The 16823-nt window shown below is 36.1% G+C and overlaps 1 protein-coding gene across 4 annotated transcripts in view; it reads left to right on the plus strand.

Moving 5' to 3' along the window:
• LOC137273323 (proto-oncogene vav-like) overlaps positions 1-16823 on the plus strand; it is a 64835-nt gene that overhangs the window by 12234 nt on the left and 35778 nt on the right. For 2 of the 4 annotated variants that reach the window (XM_067805907.1, XM_067805909.1), the window contains exons 6-14: positions 217-306; positions 621-689; positions 1145-1342; positions 2077-2172; positions 2649-2720; positions 3142-3215; positions 4241-4259; positions 9227-9318; positions 13439-13456. In XM_067805907.1, coding sequence (XP_067662008.1) covers positions 217-306; positions 621-689; positions 1145-1342; positions 2077-2172; positions 2649-2720; positions 3142-3215; positions 4241-4259; positions 9227-9318; positions 13439-13456 — 728 coding nt within the window. The remainder of the gene's footprint in view (positions 1-216; positions 307-620; positions 690-1144; positions 1343-2076; positions 2173-2648; positions 2721-3141; positions 3216-4240; positions 4260-9226; positions 9319-13438; positions 13457-16823) is intronic. The other 2 variants (XM_067805908.1, XM_067805910.1) reach the window with 1 other exon arrangement.

The raw sequence follows: 16823 nt of genomic DNA on the forward strand, positions 1-16823 counted from the left end.
TTTGTTGCTCATACTTTTAACCACTTGTTTGTTTATCCACGTGGCTTTTCTGATCTAGGTAAAATAATGCTGTCATGAAATATGACATTTTTTATTGTTAGATTGTGATTGCCTTCACCGCCCTTAGATTGCTATTCCTGTAATGCATTGGTGATATTGCTGGAGGTAAGGAAGAGTTAATTTGCGTTCATATTTACTGTCCATGGATTGTTCCAGCCTGTTCCCATGACAAAGCGTGACCATTGCATTAAGGAAATGTTGGATACAGAAAAGAACTACGTAGATGCTCTCGCCATGATCAACCAGGTATGTCATGCACCAGACGTTTGCACATCATGCCGATTATCTGTGTTCAATCTCCACATAGGTACAGTGTGTGAAGCCCATTTCTGGTGTTCCCCACTGTGATATTGCTGGAATGTTGCTAAAAGTGGAGTAAAACCAGACTGACTCTCAAACACTCATACAGATCTACTTCAGTCTGAGGTGATGATACTAACATTCACCAATAATGACTCCTCTCTGCAGATGGTCATTCTAATATTACTGTGATACTGTGCTAAAAACTTCCATCTGAATATCCTTGCCTATGCTGACTGATTGTGAATACTTTTTTGCAGCATTTCATCAAACCTCTACATGCCTTTATTGCCACTCAAGAGAGAGAAGTTGTATTTGCCCACATAGAGGTAAGGGGTGTTGTAGAGCCTGTAGTGAAATGGTGAAATTTGAATTAAACATTTAATGTCTTTACCATTATGTCATCTGATTATTTTTAATAGTTTGATACATACTACTTAAAAGAAATTGAAGGGCACTCAGTATTATCACCTTTTGTTTGGTATTTTAACAGTCTTTAGTAAAAAAAACAGAGGTGATGGATTAGCCTGATGGATAGAGTATCCGCTCGTCATGCTGAATCATGGATTTGATGCAAATTAATCAAAACGAATGTGTGAAGTCCATTTCTGGAGTTTCCGCCACGACATTGCTGGAATGTTGCTAAAAGTGGTGTAAAACCTCATTCACACAAAGACATACGCAACACCTATGCCAGCACGTTGCTGCAGAAGTAATCTTGACAGATGTTGTTAAACCCCATTCCACATGACCACATGGATACAAGGCATTACTTTGGTTACAGGAGCTCCTGACAGTCCACCAATCATTCTCTGCTGATCTGCTGCGTGCTGTTGAGACAGGCAATCCATCCATCAGCAGTGTCTTTGTCAGTTATAAGAAGAAGCTGCTTATCTATGGAGATTTCTGCTCCAACCTCCCTGCTGCTCAAGAGATGATTGACAAAGTCTGTGAAAATGATGTCATCCGAAATAAGATAATGGTGAGTAGATCAATCATGTGCCTTCCCCGTGTACCATCAACTGGAATACTGCACAATGCAATGTTAAGCAACAAACAAATGTGTTGAATAGTCAAGAATAGGTCCGTAATATTATACACATGTGTTGTGATGTGTATAATGGTGTAAGATGTGCTTAATCATATGTCTTTGTATCCTGATTTTGGTGTGTCCTCACTCAGCAATATGACAGCTGTATAGCGGTGCACTGTAAATAATCGTGTCCATAACAGACAGTCCAATGACCAACATTAAGAGCATCGATCTATGTAGTTGAGACTCAATGATGTGTCAACCAAGTCAGTCTGACCATGTGTTCCCACCTATTACAACAAGCATGTGTTTGCTGAAGACCAATTCTAACCTGGATCTTCATGGGTTTTGTATCCTGAAGATGTGAGTAGTTGCTTGTGCTGTCAGTTGCAGGTTTGTCGGCACCAAGAGAAAACAGGTTCCCAGGCACAAGAGTATTGATGTGTTCAGGAACATTAACTGCCGAGGTACTTTTTATCCCCGGCTGCTCGGTTAGTGTGAGGCGGGGGATATAGTATTAGGCGCCATCCGTCTGTGTGTACAAAATGGATTTTCATGGTCACCGTGACACTTTGAAGGTTTCAGCTCAAAGTTTGATTAGATAATTTGCGGCGTGGGATTATGTCACGTTAGTGACAATGCTTGTTTTATCAGATTTTGTCACCAACTGTGATCTGTTTCAGGAATGTGAACGGAAGGCAAACGAGGGCAAGTTTCGGTTGCGGGACCTTCTCCATGTGCCGATGCAGAGAGTACTGAAATATCACTTGCTGTTACGGGTAAGTTTTAGTGGGAACAATGTTTGTAGTGCTGGATTAACTGCTTGACATTTGAAACTATCAGGCCAGACCAGTTTTTAAGATGTCTTCTTCTTGACAAGACTTGATACATGTTACTGTCATTGTACACTGCTGAAAGGACAAGATTGTATTGACATATATAGGATACCATCATGCCCTGACAGACAAAACCTGACATGTGCCTACCCCATTGCTATTGCTGTTTGAACTGGTTGATCAGCTTGAATTAGTAGATAATGTGTACAGAAACAGAGTGTGTACATTTAGGACAATTATTTATTGGTTAAAATAACAATATAAGGTTGTTAAAATATATTTCAACATCTGTTCATCAAAACCTCTTACATCTTTTCCTATTGTCAAAGAAAGAAGTAGTTGAGATTTCTGCATAGATTTCTTTGTTGGCATTCTGATATTATTGTCACATTGTGGTAATCAATGTCCTTACATTTAAGGAACTCATAAAGAACACAGACAAAACAAGTCCAGAGAGATTAGAACTAGAGAAAGGCTTGGAAGCCATGCAGGTGGGTGCAAGTCTTTGAGATTAATTCAGTTCACAAATGGAGATTCCGGTTACATCTCCATTGTCCCATGTTTCATCAAATCCTGGCAGGATAGGTGCTCACTTCATTAACCATCAGTTTATCCAATACATTGAAGCCATACTAATAGTAATACTATTGTTGCAGTTGATTCTAAACATGCCTTTTAACACTGAGAAATACTGAAGCAAATATTAGTCCTTTTGCAGAATTATAGTTATGTTAATCATGGCATGTTTGAAGTTGAATCTGTTAATAAACAGTACAATCTGTGAACCCCTCCAGGAAGATCTCACTTCTTTTCGATTCCGCATATATGTGTGATTTCTCCAGTTTCCTTATCAAGAATAGGAAGTTGTCTTATTCTTTTGAAGATAGTCATGGATATTGCACTCTGTTTCAGGATCTCTCCCTATATGTTAATGAAGTGAAGAGAGACCATGAAGCCCTACAGTTGATTGATGAGATTCAGAATAGGTAGATGCCTTCTTTATACAATTGCTTACGTTCTTGGCTCAGAAAAACTGTCATCACTGCTGAGAGAAATGCATAGTATGTAACTTGTTCCTGGTGTGAAACTCATTTCTGATGTTACCCATCCGTAAATTTGCTGGACTTAAACTTAAGGTGATATCGATAAATGGGCTGTTGATGGCTGGGTGATGTTGTTGGTGGGAATTGGTGGGGCACATAACAAACTTCATAAGTTTTTAATGTATCTTTTCGTGCATGAACAGAGCAGTAAGATTGTGATGTCCTCTGTTCCAGAACATGGCCTCATGGCACTGAGGTACAGGATGTCATTGCATGAAAATTTAAACGAATATGAACTAGTTTGATCCATTAAATGTATAAATATTGATGCTTTTTGATGATGGTGAATCAAGGCAAATGCATGAATATTGATAGTCAAAGAAAATTTACCATACTTATGATTGAAAATCACAAGGCTGAAACTTCAAATTGTAATGTAAAATAATGTAATTAGTACCACCTTAAACCATATCATAGCTTTCAATCCAATAGTAAGCTTGATTGTCATCCCTTTTATGTCCGCTCCAAGACGTCTCCAGTGTTTTAGGCAATGCCTGCAAAATCTCTGTTGATGCTTAAAGACCATTTTGTCACTCACTCTCCTGTGTAGTATTAGTATATAGAACGTACATCACTTAGGGATGTTTTCATATGCTGGCTAGATGATGTATTTCAAATACCTTTGAAGTGTTAAACCTACACATATGGAGAAATGTATTTGTTGAGCTTGGATCATCCTAAAACATTTCAGTCTCCTAGATAGTAAAGCAACTGTTCTTTACTTATTCCATTTTGTACATCAAATATGATGTCAAAAAAAACATCGGTACATGAAGACAAATTTGGACTAGCAGACATTTTGACACATATTGCCATGACTGATAAACATCGCATGAAGTGAATTAATTTTAACGTAGGATTCAATTACATTTTTCCCATGTCATCAAACTTTCATTGTTTCTTTTCAGCATTGTTGATCTGCGAATGGTAAGTAGTCACTTTCCCATCATGCATTGGTGTGAGGGTTGATGGACATTACTCCCCACATGGATTATGTATTCAGTATATCAACCCTGTTTCCTGGACCTAGCATGGGCTTAATTGGAAATAAATATGTAATTGGTTTTAGATATTTTTGGTTATATGGTAGTATGTTTCATAGAAGTACATGAGAAACCTGTTTTCAAGGGCTGTGTTGTGACGTTTGATTCCAGTGTGTGTCATAGTCCAACAAATGGGAAAATACGTTTAGAGAATTATGATCAAGTGTGTAGAATTATCTGTGTTGTAAGCTTCGCCTTTCTGACTCTTAATTTGCAGCTCATTATGGTTAGATCTAAATTTGGTTCACATCTCACATCTCTTCTGATTGGCCCAATTTGGAGTATGCACAGCCCCCATTTAACCTCATTATTCCATCATATTTTCATGTATCCAGATGCATATTTGGAGTAAGATCAACCCTGCTCTGCATACTCTGATTCAGGGCCCTCTTTAACTAATCCACCATCATTGTTTTAGTCTTTATGTTGATACTATCATCTGGCCATCCACCCCAGCAGCTTTCTTGTTTCTCTACATCACGGTTGTCACTGACTCCATCTTCAGTTACTGTTAGTGGCTTGCATGATACTTCATTGTATAACAGTCTAGATGTTGGATATACCTTTCTACACTCTCTTTCTCCTATCATGACAGCTTCCATTGACCCTGACCCTTCCTTGCAAATTCATGTCCTTGACCTGATTCATGACCTCAGGACCTTTCATAATTAAGAGACTTTTAAGAGCAGACTGTTACATTAACCTTCGTTTTATAGTGACATTTTGACAATTTCAGTAAAGTACACTGACGTCCACGTGGACCCATTCAGTCATATTTAATTCATTTAATTTCAGTTACACATATAAGTTGCTTCACAACTTGGGTTTTGTTTATCAAGTAGTATAAAGTTCTGTTTTTGATGCTGTTTTATCTGAAATAGATTTATCAAAGTGAGACATTTCACTTTTCAAATATGAGACCAGATATTTATGAAGTTTTTTCCCTGTAGTTTTCATAGACTTTTCCCAAAATGTATATAAAAAAATGTCCCCAAACTTTTAATAGGTATCATGGGAAGATAGTTGTAACATAGACTTTTCCCAAAATGTATATAAAAACATTTCCCCAAACTTTTAATAGGTATCATGGGAAGATAGTTGTAACATAGACTTTTCCCAAAATGTATATAAAAACATTTCCCCAAACTTTTAATAGGTATCATGGGAAGATAGTTGTAACATAGACTTTTCCCAAAATGTATATAAAAAAATTTCCCCAAACTTTTAATAGGTATCATGGGAAGATAGTTGTAACATGCCACCCAGCCGTTGAGGAATAGAAATACTGAAAGGTTTTAATCCAGCACAACAGAAGGTTAGAGTATACATGTGTACATGTTCTATCTAGTACTGTTATTATTTAATATGTTACTACTTTGTTTTCACATGAAACACCTGTAGTCACTCCCATCATATATCCATTGCTCAGTTCCCTGAAATATGTCGGCTCCATCCACCAGTGTCTCTTAACCCATCCTTTCCACATATCAGCCCTAATCCCCCATCAGTTCCATCCCCAACAACCCAACACTGAATTTTCCCTACCCATCGACATCTCAAACCAGTGTCCTCACACCTCAGCCCCACGTCAACATATATCTAACCACAGTCCAGAAACATCCCACATCTTCAACCCAACCACATCTACAGCCCAACCCAACCACATCTACAGCTCAACCCAACCACATCTACAGCCCATCCCATGATCATCAACAACTCAACCTATTTTCATGAACAGCATCACTCGAGAATCCACAGTCTTGTCAATTCACATCTCAGCCCTAAGCATCATATCTATCCAGAGTCCACAAACACCCCTCATCTTCAGTCTATTCACATTTACAGCCCAACCCATATTCATGAACATCACTCAGGCATCTACAGCCCCAACTCGGCATCATATCTAGTCAGTTTGCAAACAACCCACATCTTCAGCCAAACCCATCAACATCTTCATCCCAACCCATCCTCATCATCAGCATAACCCAACCATCTACAGTCCAACCCATTCACATCTACAGCACCCTACAGCTCCAGGCTAGCATCTTTGCTGAAGCCCCCACCTGTGACGGCTTTGAATATTTTATCTTTCTTTCCTAGCATTTGGCGAAGCTAGCAGGACAGAGGCCCACGGAGGTTTGTCGGTCACCCACCCAACTGCCTGTCTGCCTGCAGAACCAGCTGAATTAACTCACACTAAACACTCTTGCCTTGAGTTATACATGCTATTGCCTTCTGCATTGCTAAAACAAAACGTCATCAAAACAGAAAAGTCAATGTTGAAACTGAAGACTTCTTCAGATTAACTTAACCACACCATAGGTCTGCTGTTAATTGTTCAGCATATGCAGGAGACTCTTTTCCAGACTGAAAACATTTACCTGAACCAATAACGTGAAAATTTGGCCCAACTGGCTAACAATTCATAAAAAAATTCTTAACTATAGAATGTGGAAAAAGTCATTTGTCATGTAGAAAAGATATAACAATATTTTGTTATGTTCACATTGCCATGGACATAATGTCTTCACCTTGGATTTTGTTTGAAATACCCGAATTTCTTAGCAATGCAAAAGAATTTACTGTCTCATTGAAAATATCTTTAACATATCTAAAAGGACCATTGCTCGTCCATCGCTTGGAATGACAGTTACCTCCCTTGTTGACTGTTCGTTTTCTCCCTTGTTACTGCAACTCATGGTTTGTTCTGTAAGCTGTTGACTGTAGTTACTAGTTTGTTGTTTAGATTGTTCAGTTTCTTGTTCCTCCATATCTTTATTGCATTGCTAAGTACAGGGTTTTAGGCTGAAATATATGGAATGGATCTGGGAAAAGTCACATTGCATCCAGATCAACACCGTAGGACTGCTTATTGTATACAATTCTTGACAAGGATTATGAAGGTCCTGTTAAGAAAGCAATTATGAAATCCTACAATGTGTTACAACATTCTTAACAGGGTCCTCGTATTTTCAGGAATAACCCTTTAAGTTATATGATGTTTCTAAGTCAAGGTAAAATCCTGGATTACTGTGTATGTGTATATACTTTTTTATATATCTGTTCTAAACTCATTGGGGAAATGTTTGATGTTGTTATATGTCCACAACTTTTCCAGGCATTCACTGAAACGCACAAGTTTGAACTGATTTTGTTTGAGGTGCAAGGGAATTTGTGGACTATTTGTTAATCAAATGCAGATTACTACTTGAGTATGCTGGTATATAGCAGAGTAAGGACTTAAACAACAAACAACATTGATCTCAGATATTAATAAGATTACTACCTGTGCATGCTGGTATGTAGCAACATTTATCTCAGATAGTGTTCATTACTATCTGATTATGGTGATATATAGCAGAGTGGAGTGTTAGACAACAAACAACATTGACTTCAGATACTATATTAATTCAGAAGATTTCATAGGCTATCACATCATGTTAGTACCAGGCAGTTTCGTAGTATTACTAGTCTTGCCATGTGTTTGAGAAATCATTGGAATCTTTTGATATAACAAATAGAATTATTTTAATCAGTTGATTTACATGAGTTCTTGAATTTTGTCATGGTTGATATTTAATCTATCTTTAATTTTTCATAATGACATAAGGTACTTTAGTTTTACTTGCATGTTCTGAACAGACAGTGAACTCCTCACTGGAGTCAGCTACAACAGTGTTTGTGTTAATGCAGAAACATGCATATTTCACGCAAAAAAAAGTAATAAAACCATCCAAAAAATTTTCGTGTGCATGTTTTTGACGCATACATTCTGATCTACATAACTTTAAAAAGTACCTTAAAACTGCAACATATAGACAAACAATAGATTTTAACATGATTCAGGATTGTACATAAAATTTCATGCGCAAAAGATGCGGACTACATATTCATAATTTTATTTCTGCACGCACTTGTACAAAACCTACCGCAGTCACTGTACAACTAAATAAGTATGAAGATATTATTTTGGATAGAGATTATAGAAGAAATGTGAAGATTTACATGTTACCTCTTTTTTCGTGAATTTGAAAAATGGAAAAGTTATTGTTTTTGTAGGACTGTTCAATTCACATGTGAACATGTGGGCGATTTTGTTGATATTGTATCCTTAGATTTGATGGGTCGTTAATACATCAGACCTGTTTGTGCTTCCTAGCTCTCAACACTTTACAGGATCAGAAGTGGCCTGCAAAAAGCCCCTTTAGTTAATGCTTTCATCTAGTATCGGTGTCTGTTATATTCTTTCATGAAACATAAGTAATATTCTATATCTTTGTTATAGTTTGTGTAAATGGTGTTGAAGTGCCATTTCAGATTGGATATAATAGATTTGAAACAGATACATGTACTTCAGTTTTATGATTATTTTTGAGTCTTGTTCTGAATGATTAATCTTGTAGATGGTTATGTAGTGCATAGAGACTAAAGTATTCTTGTCTGGCATTGTAATCCTGGCATAAAGAAGCATGTTGTAGATTAGATTCTCTTGGCCTGACTTGATGTAGCATTCTTGAGTATTTACGATTGATTTACACACCAAGTTATTTTGAACATTTATTTTCAAAGATACAAATCTAATATTGGTTTCACTGAATTTTATCATAATTTGCACTTTGAACCACAAAAGCAAAATGTGTTGTGGATTTAATGCAGTTTTTTGTTTATTAATTTATTTATCTATTTTTCCTTTGCGTGTGTATGCGCCAATAAGTGGACAAATAATCTTCAGCTTTCAGAAAGAATTGTAAAGAGCATTGATGTTTTGCCGAGTATAAGTATTTTCCCTTCTCTTCATAGCTAGTGGAAATAGAGGTATTTCTTTAAATATAAATATGCTTTGTTTTCCAGCCTGCAAATACATCCCTGAAGGACTATGGACGCTTCCAGAAAGATGGGGAGTTGAAAGTGTTGTCCCATATGGACAGCCGAGTCCGAAACAGGTTGGTTATGGAAGACTCATGGTCTTCTCAATATTCACAGACCCTCTCTAAACTAACAGGGCTGTCAGCACTACTACAGACTATCCTGCTGCGTAGACAGATATGTGCATATTAGGGGTGAAATGGTACACTCTCACCACGGTACGGTATGTATTGAGGTACAAGGCCTTTGGTTTGGTTCGCTTTGGGTCATTATATGAGATATGATCATAATGCAGAAAATTGACAATAAGAGCCGAACTAAACCTTGCATTGTTTTATAACATGGAAAAACTGACCCATAGTCTGTTATTTTGAATGAACTGATAATTGTTTTTTTTTTTTGATGCGATTAAAAGATGACACTGCAAAATTAAACACTGCTTATTCAGTATATTGAATTGTAATTACATTTGCGTAAGTCCTAGAACTCATTTGATCTTTCCAATGAGCTTATCTGCTGAACTTTAATTGAATAAAAAGCATGGAATTTCAGACATGTATAAATTTGGAATAGTTGCAACACTAATTTCGAGATTCTAAGATAGGTTTACTGAGAGCATGTGAGAGGCAAGTTTTGCCACATGACATATAGAATGTGTGTAGTTGTAAGAAAATTAGGAAAATAGTTTTATATTTATCAGCTTAGATTTTTGCATTTATTCTAAGTCTAACATATTCTCCCTGTTGTATTTGGATAAAGATGATATAACATGATTGGACAAATATTTATATTCACATGAACAGAAACAGGAACCCAGACAGCGATGTCTTGCTGACTCTTATATCGAAGTAGACAACATTTAATGCAATTCCGAACTTACTTCTGCAAAAATGGCAGGGGTCTAGGAATGCATAGACTTGGACATCATGATTCAATTTCCAAACATTTTAGAATAGATATAAAAAGGTTTCAGAAATGAAAATGAAAACCAAAAATACTGATTTGGGGGATTCCATTACAGTATACCGGAATGGAGGCCATATACCACAGTTCTACTAATACTGCAGTATACCATTTCACTCCTATTGCCGACACCCCGGCATAATTACAGTTTTGACAAATTATTTTGTGACCTATCTCTTCAGGAATATTTATTAGGAATAACATTTAGTCATTAAATTAATATATCTATGACTGATTATGTAATGGAGAATTGACTACAGTATTTACTGAAGTGTACTCAGTAGTGAAAGTTCAACAACACCAGAATCCAGCGTTTCCTGTAATGAATAAATAGCTGGCTTGATGAAGAACATAAAGCAGGTCAATGCTGTATTTCATTTTCTACATCAAAAATAGATATATTCAGTAACAAAATATTATGTCTGTGCCTCCAAGAAATCTAGAAACTTTAATGAAGGTCATAATGAAATTTGTTAAAATGGATAGTGTTGTATTAATTTTTGTATTTTTTTTTCACTGATTCTCAGTGATATGACCTCCTTCCCTCTTGGAGTTTATTGTTGTAACTTATTTTGTCTCTGTGGGATCTGTAGCAAGTTTGCTTTACTAACATAGTTGTGTTCTCTTTCTCCAGTCATAGTTAAACCATGTTCTTGCTCAGTATTTAACATGTCCTTTAACATTACTGCTTTCTGTAGAGTGGTGTTGAGCTGCCCTGCCCGCTTCCTACTGCCCAAGTTTGTGATATATGATGTACACATTTATGATGTATTCATCTCTAAAGCAGTTAAAGCACATGTCATTCTTTCATATTCCATTAATCTATCTTACTGTGACAGATTGCCAAAGTGGTATGAAAGAATTCAGTTTACTTTAACTTCTTTTGAATAGTGTGTGTGATATATATGGTTATTATATATACAATTATGAAATATGTGATATATGCACTTATTAAGCTCATTTCAACTGTCAAGTACTTTTTTATTGTTCCATAGATTGATATTTGATGTTTTCATGGTTGCCATGGTTACTTCTGTAACCATGGTAATTAAATCCCAGATTTCCCATCACTGTTATCAGTGGACCTTCTTCTTGTACTAATTTGACATATTGCTGATGTACTTATTCAGTGTTTAACAATAGAATGTTAGGTACAGCTACATTGTCGGGTTAGAATAGAAACTAGAATATTGTCCATTGGTGTTCTCCAAAATCTCCATGACTAAAACTACTTAATTTATCACAGTTGGAGTCCAACCCTAAGTCTACAAGCCTGAGCTAGGTGTCTTGCTTCATCTTTAGTTGTCATATGCACTGTTATCAGTCCTGATTGCAAGACGTAGGAGAATTTTTCTAGACTTGACTTCAGTAGTAGCTAATGTTACAGACAGTCACTATCATCAAGGCACTAAACTCAAGACAAAATGAAGTCAGATTTTGGTCCAAGTCCCTAAACTCTCAAGCTGTTTAGGTGAAATATTATTTAAGAGGTCGATAACCTTAATTGGATTAAACAGAAACAATGTCTTCATTTAACATACTGCACTGTCTAGAGCCAGATATCTGAAGTTAAAAGTTTGCCTAGAGAACAAGCATGGGGTCCTGTTTGTTTTGAAATGTGACACACCTGTAGCAGCACTGTAGCTAGAGAGGGATGCACAACAATAGTGAAAGCACACAAATTCAATCTGAATGTTAACCCACATAATCATAACCCTAGTATAGTCACATTCACTTTTCTGTCCTACAACTGTATTATTTATGCATTGTATTTGTGTTGTTTGTGTTTACTTGTAAACAGTCACATAATTCATGGCAAGTTCAGATTGAGGGGTACTGAGTATGCATGACCTGTTTTTAAAGGAATTGAGAGGAAAACTGCTAGATTACGCGTGTAGTGACCATGTAATATCTTAAATATCTTAAGTAATGTACTTGACAGATCTGTTAATGAAGGGTCCCAGTCATCAATTTTTCTAAAATGTGTGGGTTGGTCGGGTAGCCTAGCCTAGTGGTTGAAGCATTCATTCATCACACCAAAGACCTGGGTTTGATTCCCCACGTGGGTATTATGTGTGAAGCCCATTTCTGGTATTTGTCGGTGTGATAATGTTGAAAAATTGCTAAAAGCAACTTGCAACTAAACTTACTCTAAAATATGCAGGTCGACACAAAAAATGACAGTAGTGATAAGAAACAATAACTATTTGGGTTTAAAATGGGATTAAGTGAAAGTTTCTGTACTCTTAAATTGTGTCACAACCAGTAGAATATGAATCAATAAGTATTTTGGTTTAAGATATTATTACATGAAAATTTGCATTCTCTTTAATTGTGTCTGTCACTGCTGTAACACATAACTTACTATTAATCCTTCTTCTGTATTGGTAATGACCAGTGAAATAGGGGTTGCCTCTGAAAGTCAGACCAGTGGTCCACCTTCAAATTATATGGGGAACTACACATAATGAGGATCAATTTTGGAGAATAAAACCCTGCCACAATAAAAAATATTGAAGAGTGAAATGTTTACAGTAAGTTGATGAATTGCTTGTACAGGGAGCTGTCATCAAAATTATTAAGTTCTAGTTTGATTGTAACCAATTTAGAATAATTCCTAACTGAGTTGAGTTTGTGCCATAAGTTAAAGCATGTTTTATTATTGTTAAAATTAATGTCTTATCCTGATGAGATGATTACAAGTAATCCAAAACAAGGCATATTTAAAATACATATGAAAAAAAAACCTCTGAAAACAAAAGACAACTTCATTTTACTTTGATCACTGTTCAGGTATATTAATTGTAAACTTTCTAAATCATAAGACGCAATAGCAACTTTACATGCAGCCTACGTCAAGGTCACAAGTTCAACTTGTAAATATATAGTTTGTGATACAAAATATTGTAAAATAGTACAAATGATTCTGTTTTATAGATATTTTCAAAAAGCAGTGTAACGTTCATGCCTTATTTTCCCGTTCTCAGATTCATAGTTATAAAAATACTGATAAAATGCAAAATAAAACAGAATTGTATTAACATGTACCTGCATTTAGAGAAATATGAACATATCAGATTTCTTTGTGATCAAATTTGTTAAAGCATAAGAACCTAGATATCTGTATCTTTACAAGTTTTATTTGAACATGCCTTGTGACAACAATGTGAGAGCAGTGACTAAGTATGTACATGTTAATATCTGATAAAAAATGAGAAAGTTTCACTTTAACAGGGGGGCAGCAGAGAAAAGGTAAGAGATAATATTCTAAACATGCTGAATAACATCTCTATAGACTTTCATTCCTGGCATTGCTAATGCATCAATAGAAATGCTCATTGACTACATATTACTTACAAGTAGAATTTCCTTCAGTATCAGAAATATGCTCAAAGTAAAACATTATCTAAGAATATTTTCAGGAGTTCGCATGCTGCTTGTTTTTGCATGGTGTCCTCTTTCCTAAAATGTTTTTCTTGTTTGTTCATGTCTTCATCCAAACCAGTCACATCTTAATATTTGAATTCTGTTCTTTCCAACAGAAATGATTTCATTTCTTTGTGTGACACTTGCAATATATTTTTTATGGATTTTTTTTTTTTAATCACACAAAACACTGCTTGCCAAGCACCTGACACAAGGACATCAAAGATTTCGCTCTACCGAGTTTGCACAGGCTTACAAGTGCTTTTGATTTTTAGATCTGTTATTATTTTTAAATTTTGCTCTGAAAATACCATGACATATAAAAAATCTGTCAATCTCTTCAAAGAAAATCATTTGTTAACAACAAGTGTATTTTCAGTATATTTAAGTCCTTGTTAATTATCATATGGTTCAATTTTATGCCATTAAGTATATACTAATATGATGTTAAGTTAGGCAAGCTGATTAAGCTGTGTTGAGTAATTACGCACTTTTGAGTGGTTTGTTTATGGTTTTGTTTTCATGTGTATTTGCACAGAAGCAACACAAAGGGATTGCTGTGAATTATTTTGAGTATTTTACCTGAACTTGTAGCTTATCTACATATATCTTATGAATTGGTGACTGAAATTCTGTCAAGTACTGTTTTAAAAGTTGAGACATTGACATGAGGGGGATCAAGTAGACCTTCCATCCATGAAAGAACAGTTCACAATACAGGTGGAGGGATCCCAAATGGAAACCCAGCCCTCAGTACCATGCTTGTTGTAAGAGCTGTCTCACATGAGGGCTAGCTGTCGAGTGACTTGGCCATTAGGTGGTCCTACTATGATGTATACAATACTAGTATTACAATATATTGATGGTAGGTCATGCACTTTACAGTGTGTTTGTCTAGGCTCACAGTTTTCATTTTCTACCAAATCATTTGTCTTTGGCACATTGTATGTTTATCAAATCTATGCTACATCATATTCCATGACTGCATTTGTACTCATATGTGACTAATTATGTTTATTTCTTACCTAGTGCATGTTAAGATAGTTATATTCGCTATCACAACATCTTGCATTTTATATCTTTGCATATACATCTAGGTCACATCTAATCTAAATTTAAACAACAATGGAAAAGTTTCTTACTTTTTGCTGTGATGGTCTTTACAAGTGGGTCAGTGAGAAGGAAGTGAATAGGGCATAAAGGCCAGATTTCATCTTCCGTATATACTGTTCAATATGTCTTTCATAAAGGCAAGTTTGATCAGTCAAACTTTAGGTTAATATACGATAGAGTGTACTGTCTAATATATGATATTCTTAACAAGTCATATGCAAATACAGAGATGTACCAACACATTTGGTCAATATTAAAATTATCAACTGCTCATGTAATAACCACATAACAACAAGAAGAGCACACATCTGTAATAATAGTTGATAATTAACTAAGTTTGTTGCTGAAAGCACATCTATTTACCATCCTCATCCTCCTGTGTATTGTCTCCCTTGTTACCAGCTTCACTTCTTGTGACCTTCATCTTCTCTGTCACTATCTCAGTATCTTTGACTAATATATAAGTGTGTAATGGCATTGCAGTGAAAGGATTCTGTCCTGTAAAGTCAGACTTAAATAGGTCTGGCCTGCTAACTGAGCTTCAGGTTAATGTAAATATTAATAATCTATGAGAATGATGCATCAACTTACAAATATAGGACCAAGGGTCATGTTAAACTTGGTATGTACTGATCTGACATTAGGATGATTTGGTTTCTGTGGATTGTGGTTCCACAAATCCATCTTACTTCCAAGGTACCCAGTGGTCATGGTCCTAAGACTGTTTTTGTGAATTGGGCCACTGGCCCTTGACAGACTGAAGCATTTCATGTTCATGAGTCAGATTAACTGTTAGAGTCAGAGGATAGTCAGAGTAAGACTATTCTTATGTCTGCCATATTATTTAATGGCTGCCATTGCATAGCTGTGAGAATGCTGGCATAGCAGCATGTGAGGTTGTCTTCCCTCCTAGTTAGCTCAGCAGCACTATGCCTGTGATGCCTGTAGCTACATCTTTCTGTGCTTGTTGTTCATGAGATGGGATGAGCATGGGAAGTCAGTCCAGCATTTGACAAGGTTGAACTAGAGATATTCTTTATCATTGGAATTTCTAGATTTATACATAAAATGAAAAAGAAAGGAACACTTTTAAATGAATGAAGACTAGTACCTTTTTTAATTTCCAACACTTGTGATTAGGATTCTTGAGAAAACTGTTGACTTATAACTAAATGCTGTTCAAAGAATGAATTGGAATATTTCTGGATTGTTTTTCAAACATGTTAACATTAGCAAGACTAATACCCATGCTGCTATGTTATGAAGATGTGCAATCATCTGGTAGAAATTCCTCGTGGATAACAGATCTGTACTTGATGTATATCTCAACTTGTAAGTGTTGAAAAAAAAATCAAGTTTGTCACGCATCTATGGGTCAGCCCGAAAATTTTATTACCTCCCTTTGTTGGTGTGCATTCTCACAGTAGCCAATCAGCTAGGTCGTCGTTATGGCCGAGCTTGCCGATGTCAACAAAGGTAGTGGTCGCAGCTGCGAAGGTTTGCAAAGGATTATTTTGGAAATCATACAGACAAATTTATAGACCCGAAACTTGAAAAACATATAAGCAAGGACTACTTTTACCTCTTTCAGAGAACCTCTGTGTGGTTTGCGATGCCAAGCTTAATCAGTCTAAGTAAACTTAGTCTCAGTGTATTTCGTTACACTCCACCACTGAGTCTAACAAAACCTAGTAGAAGGTAGTGTCAGGTAACCTTTGAGTGACCAATCACCGTCCAATCAAACGCAGGACGGTTAAATAGATTTAACCAGTCAGACAACGGCTACTATTTAGGGACAGGAGGGAGTTTCAAAATAGTCAGGTCACTGACACAGATGTCTCCACAAACAAAATTCCGCATATAACACAGTTATTTGATCTGCAGTATACACACTTTGGGGTTTGTGTTGACATGGTTACCATTAGCTAGTATTTCCGCAAGATGACATCCTTGAATATTGCCAAAAAACACTACTTTCAGCGACTGTTTACTCACCGTTGTCATGGTTGTACATACGCCGTGTGCATCACCCAGAAGCAAGTGTATGCTAAATAGCATTCGGAATCATTTGGGTACGATT

The sequence above is a fragment of the Haliotis asinina genome, chromosome 2 (assembly GCF_037392515.1).
Source record: "Haliotis asinina isolate JCU_RB_2024 chromosome 2, JCU_Hal_asi_v2, whole genome shotgun sequence".
NCBI classification, from domain to species: Eukaryota; Metazoa; Mollusca; class Gastropoda; order Lepetellida; family Haliotidae; genus Haliotis; species Haliotis asinina.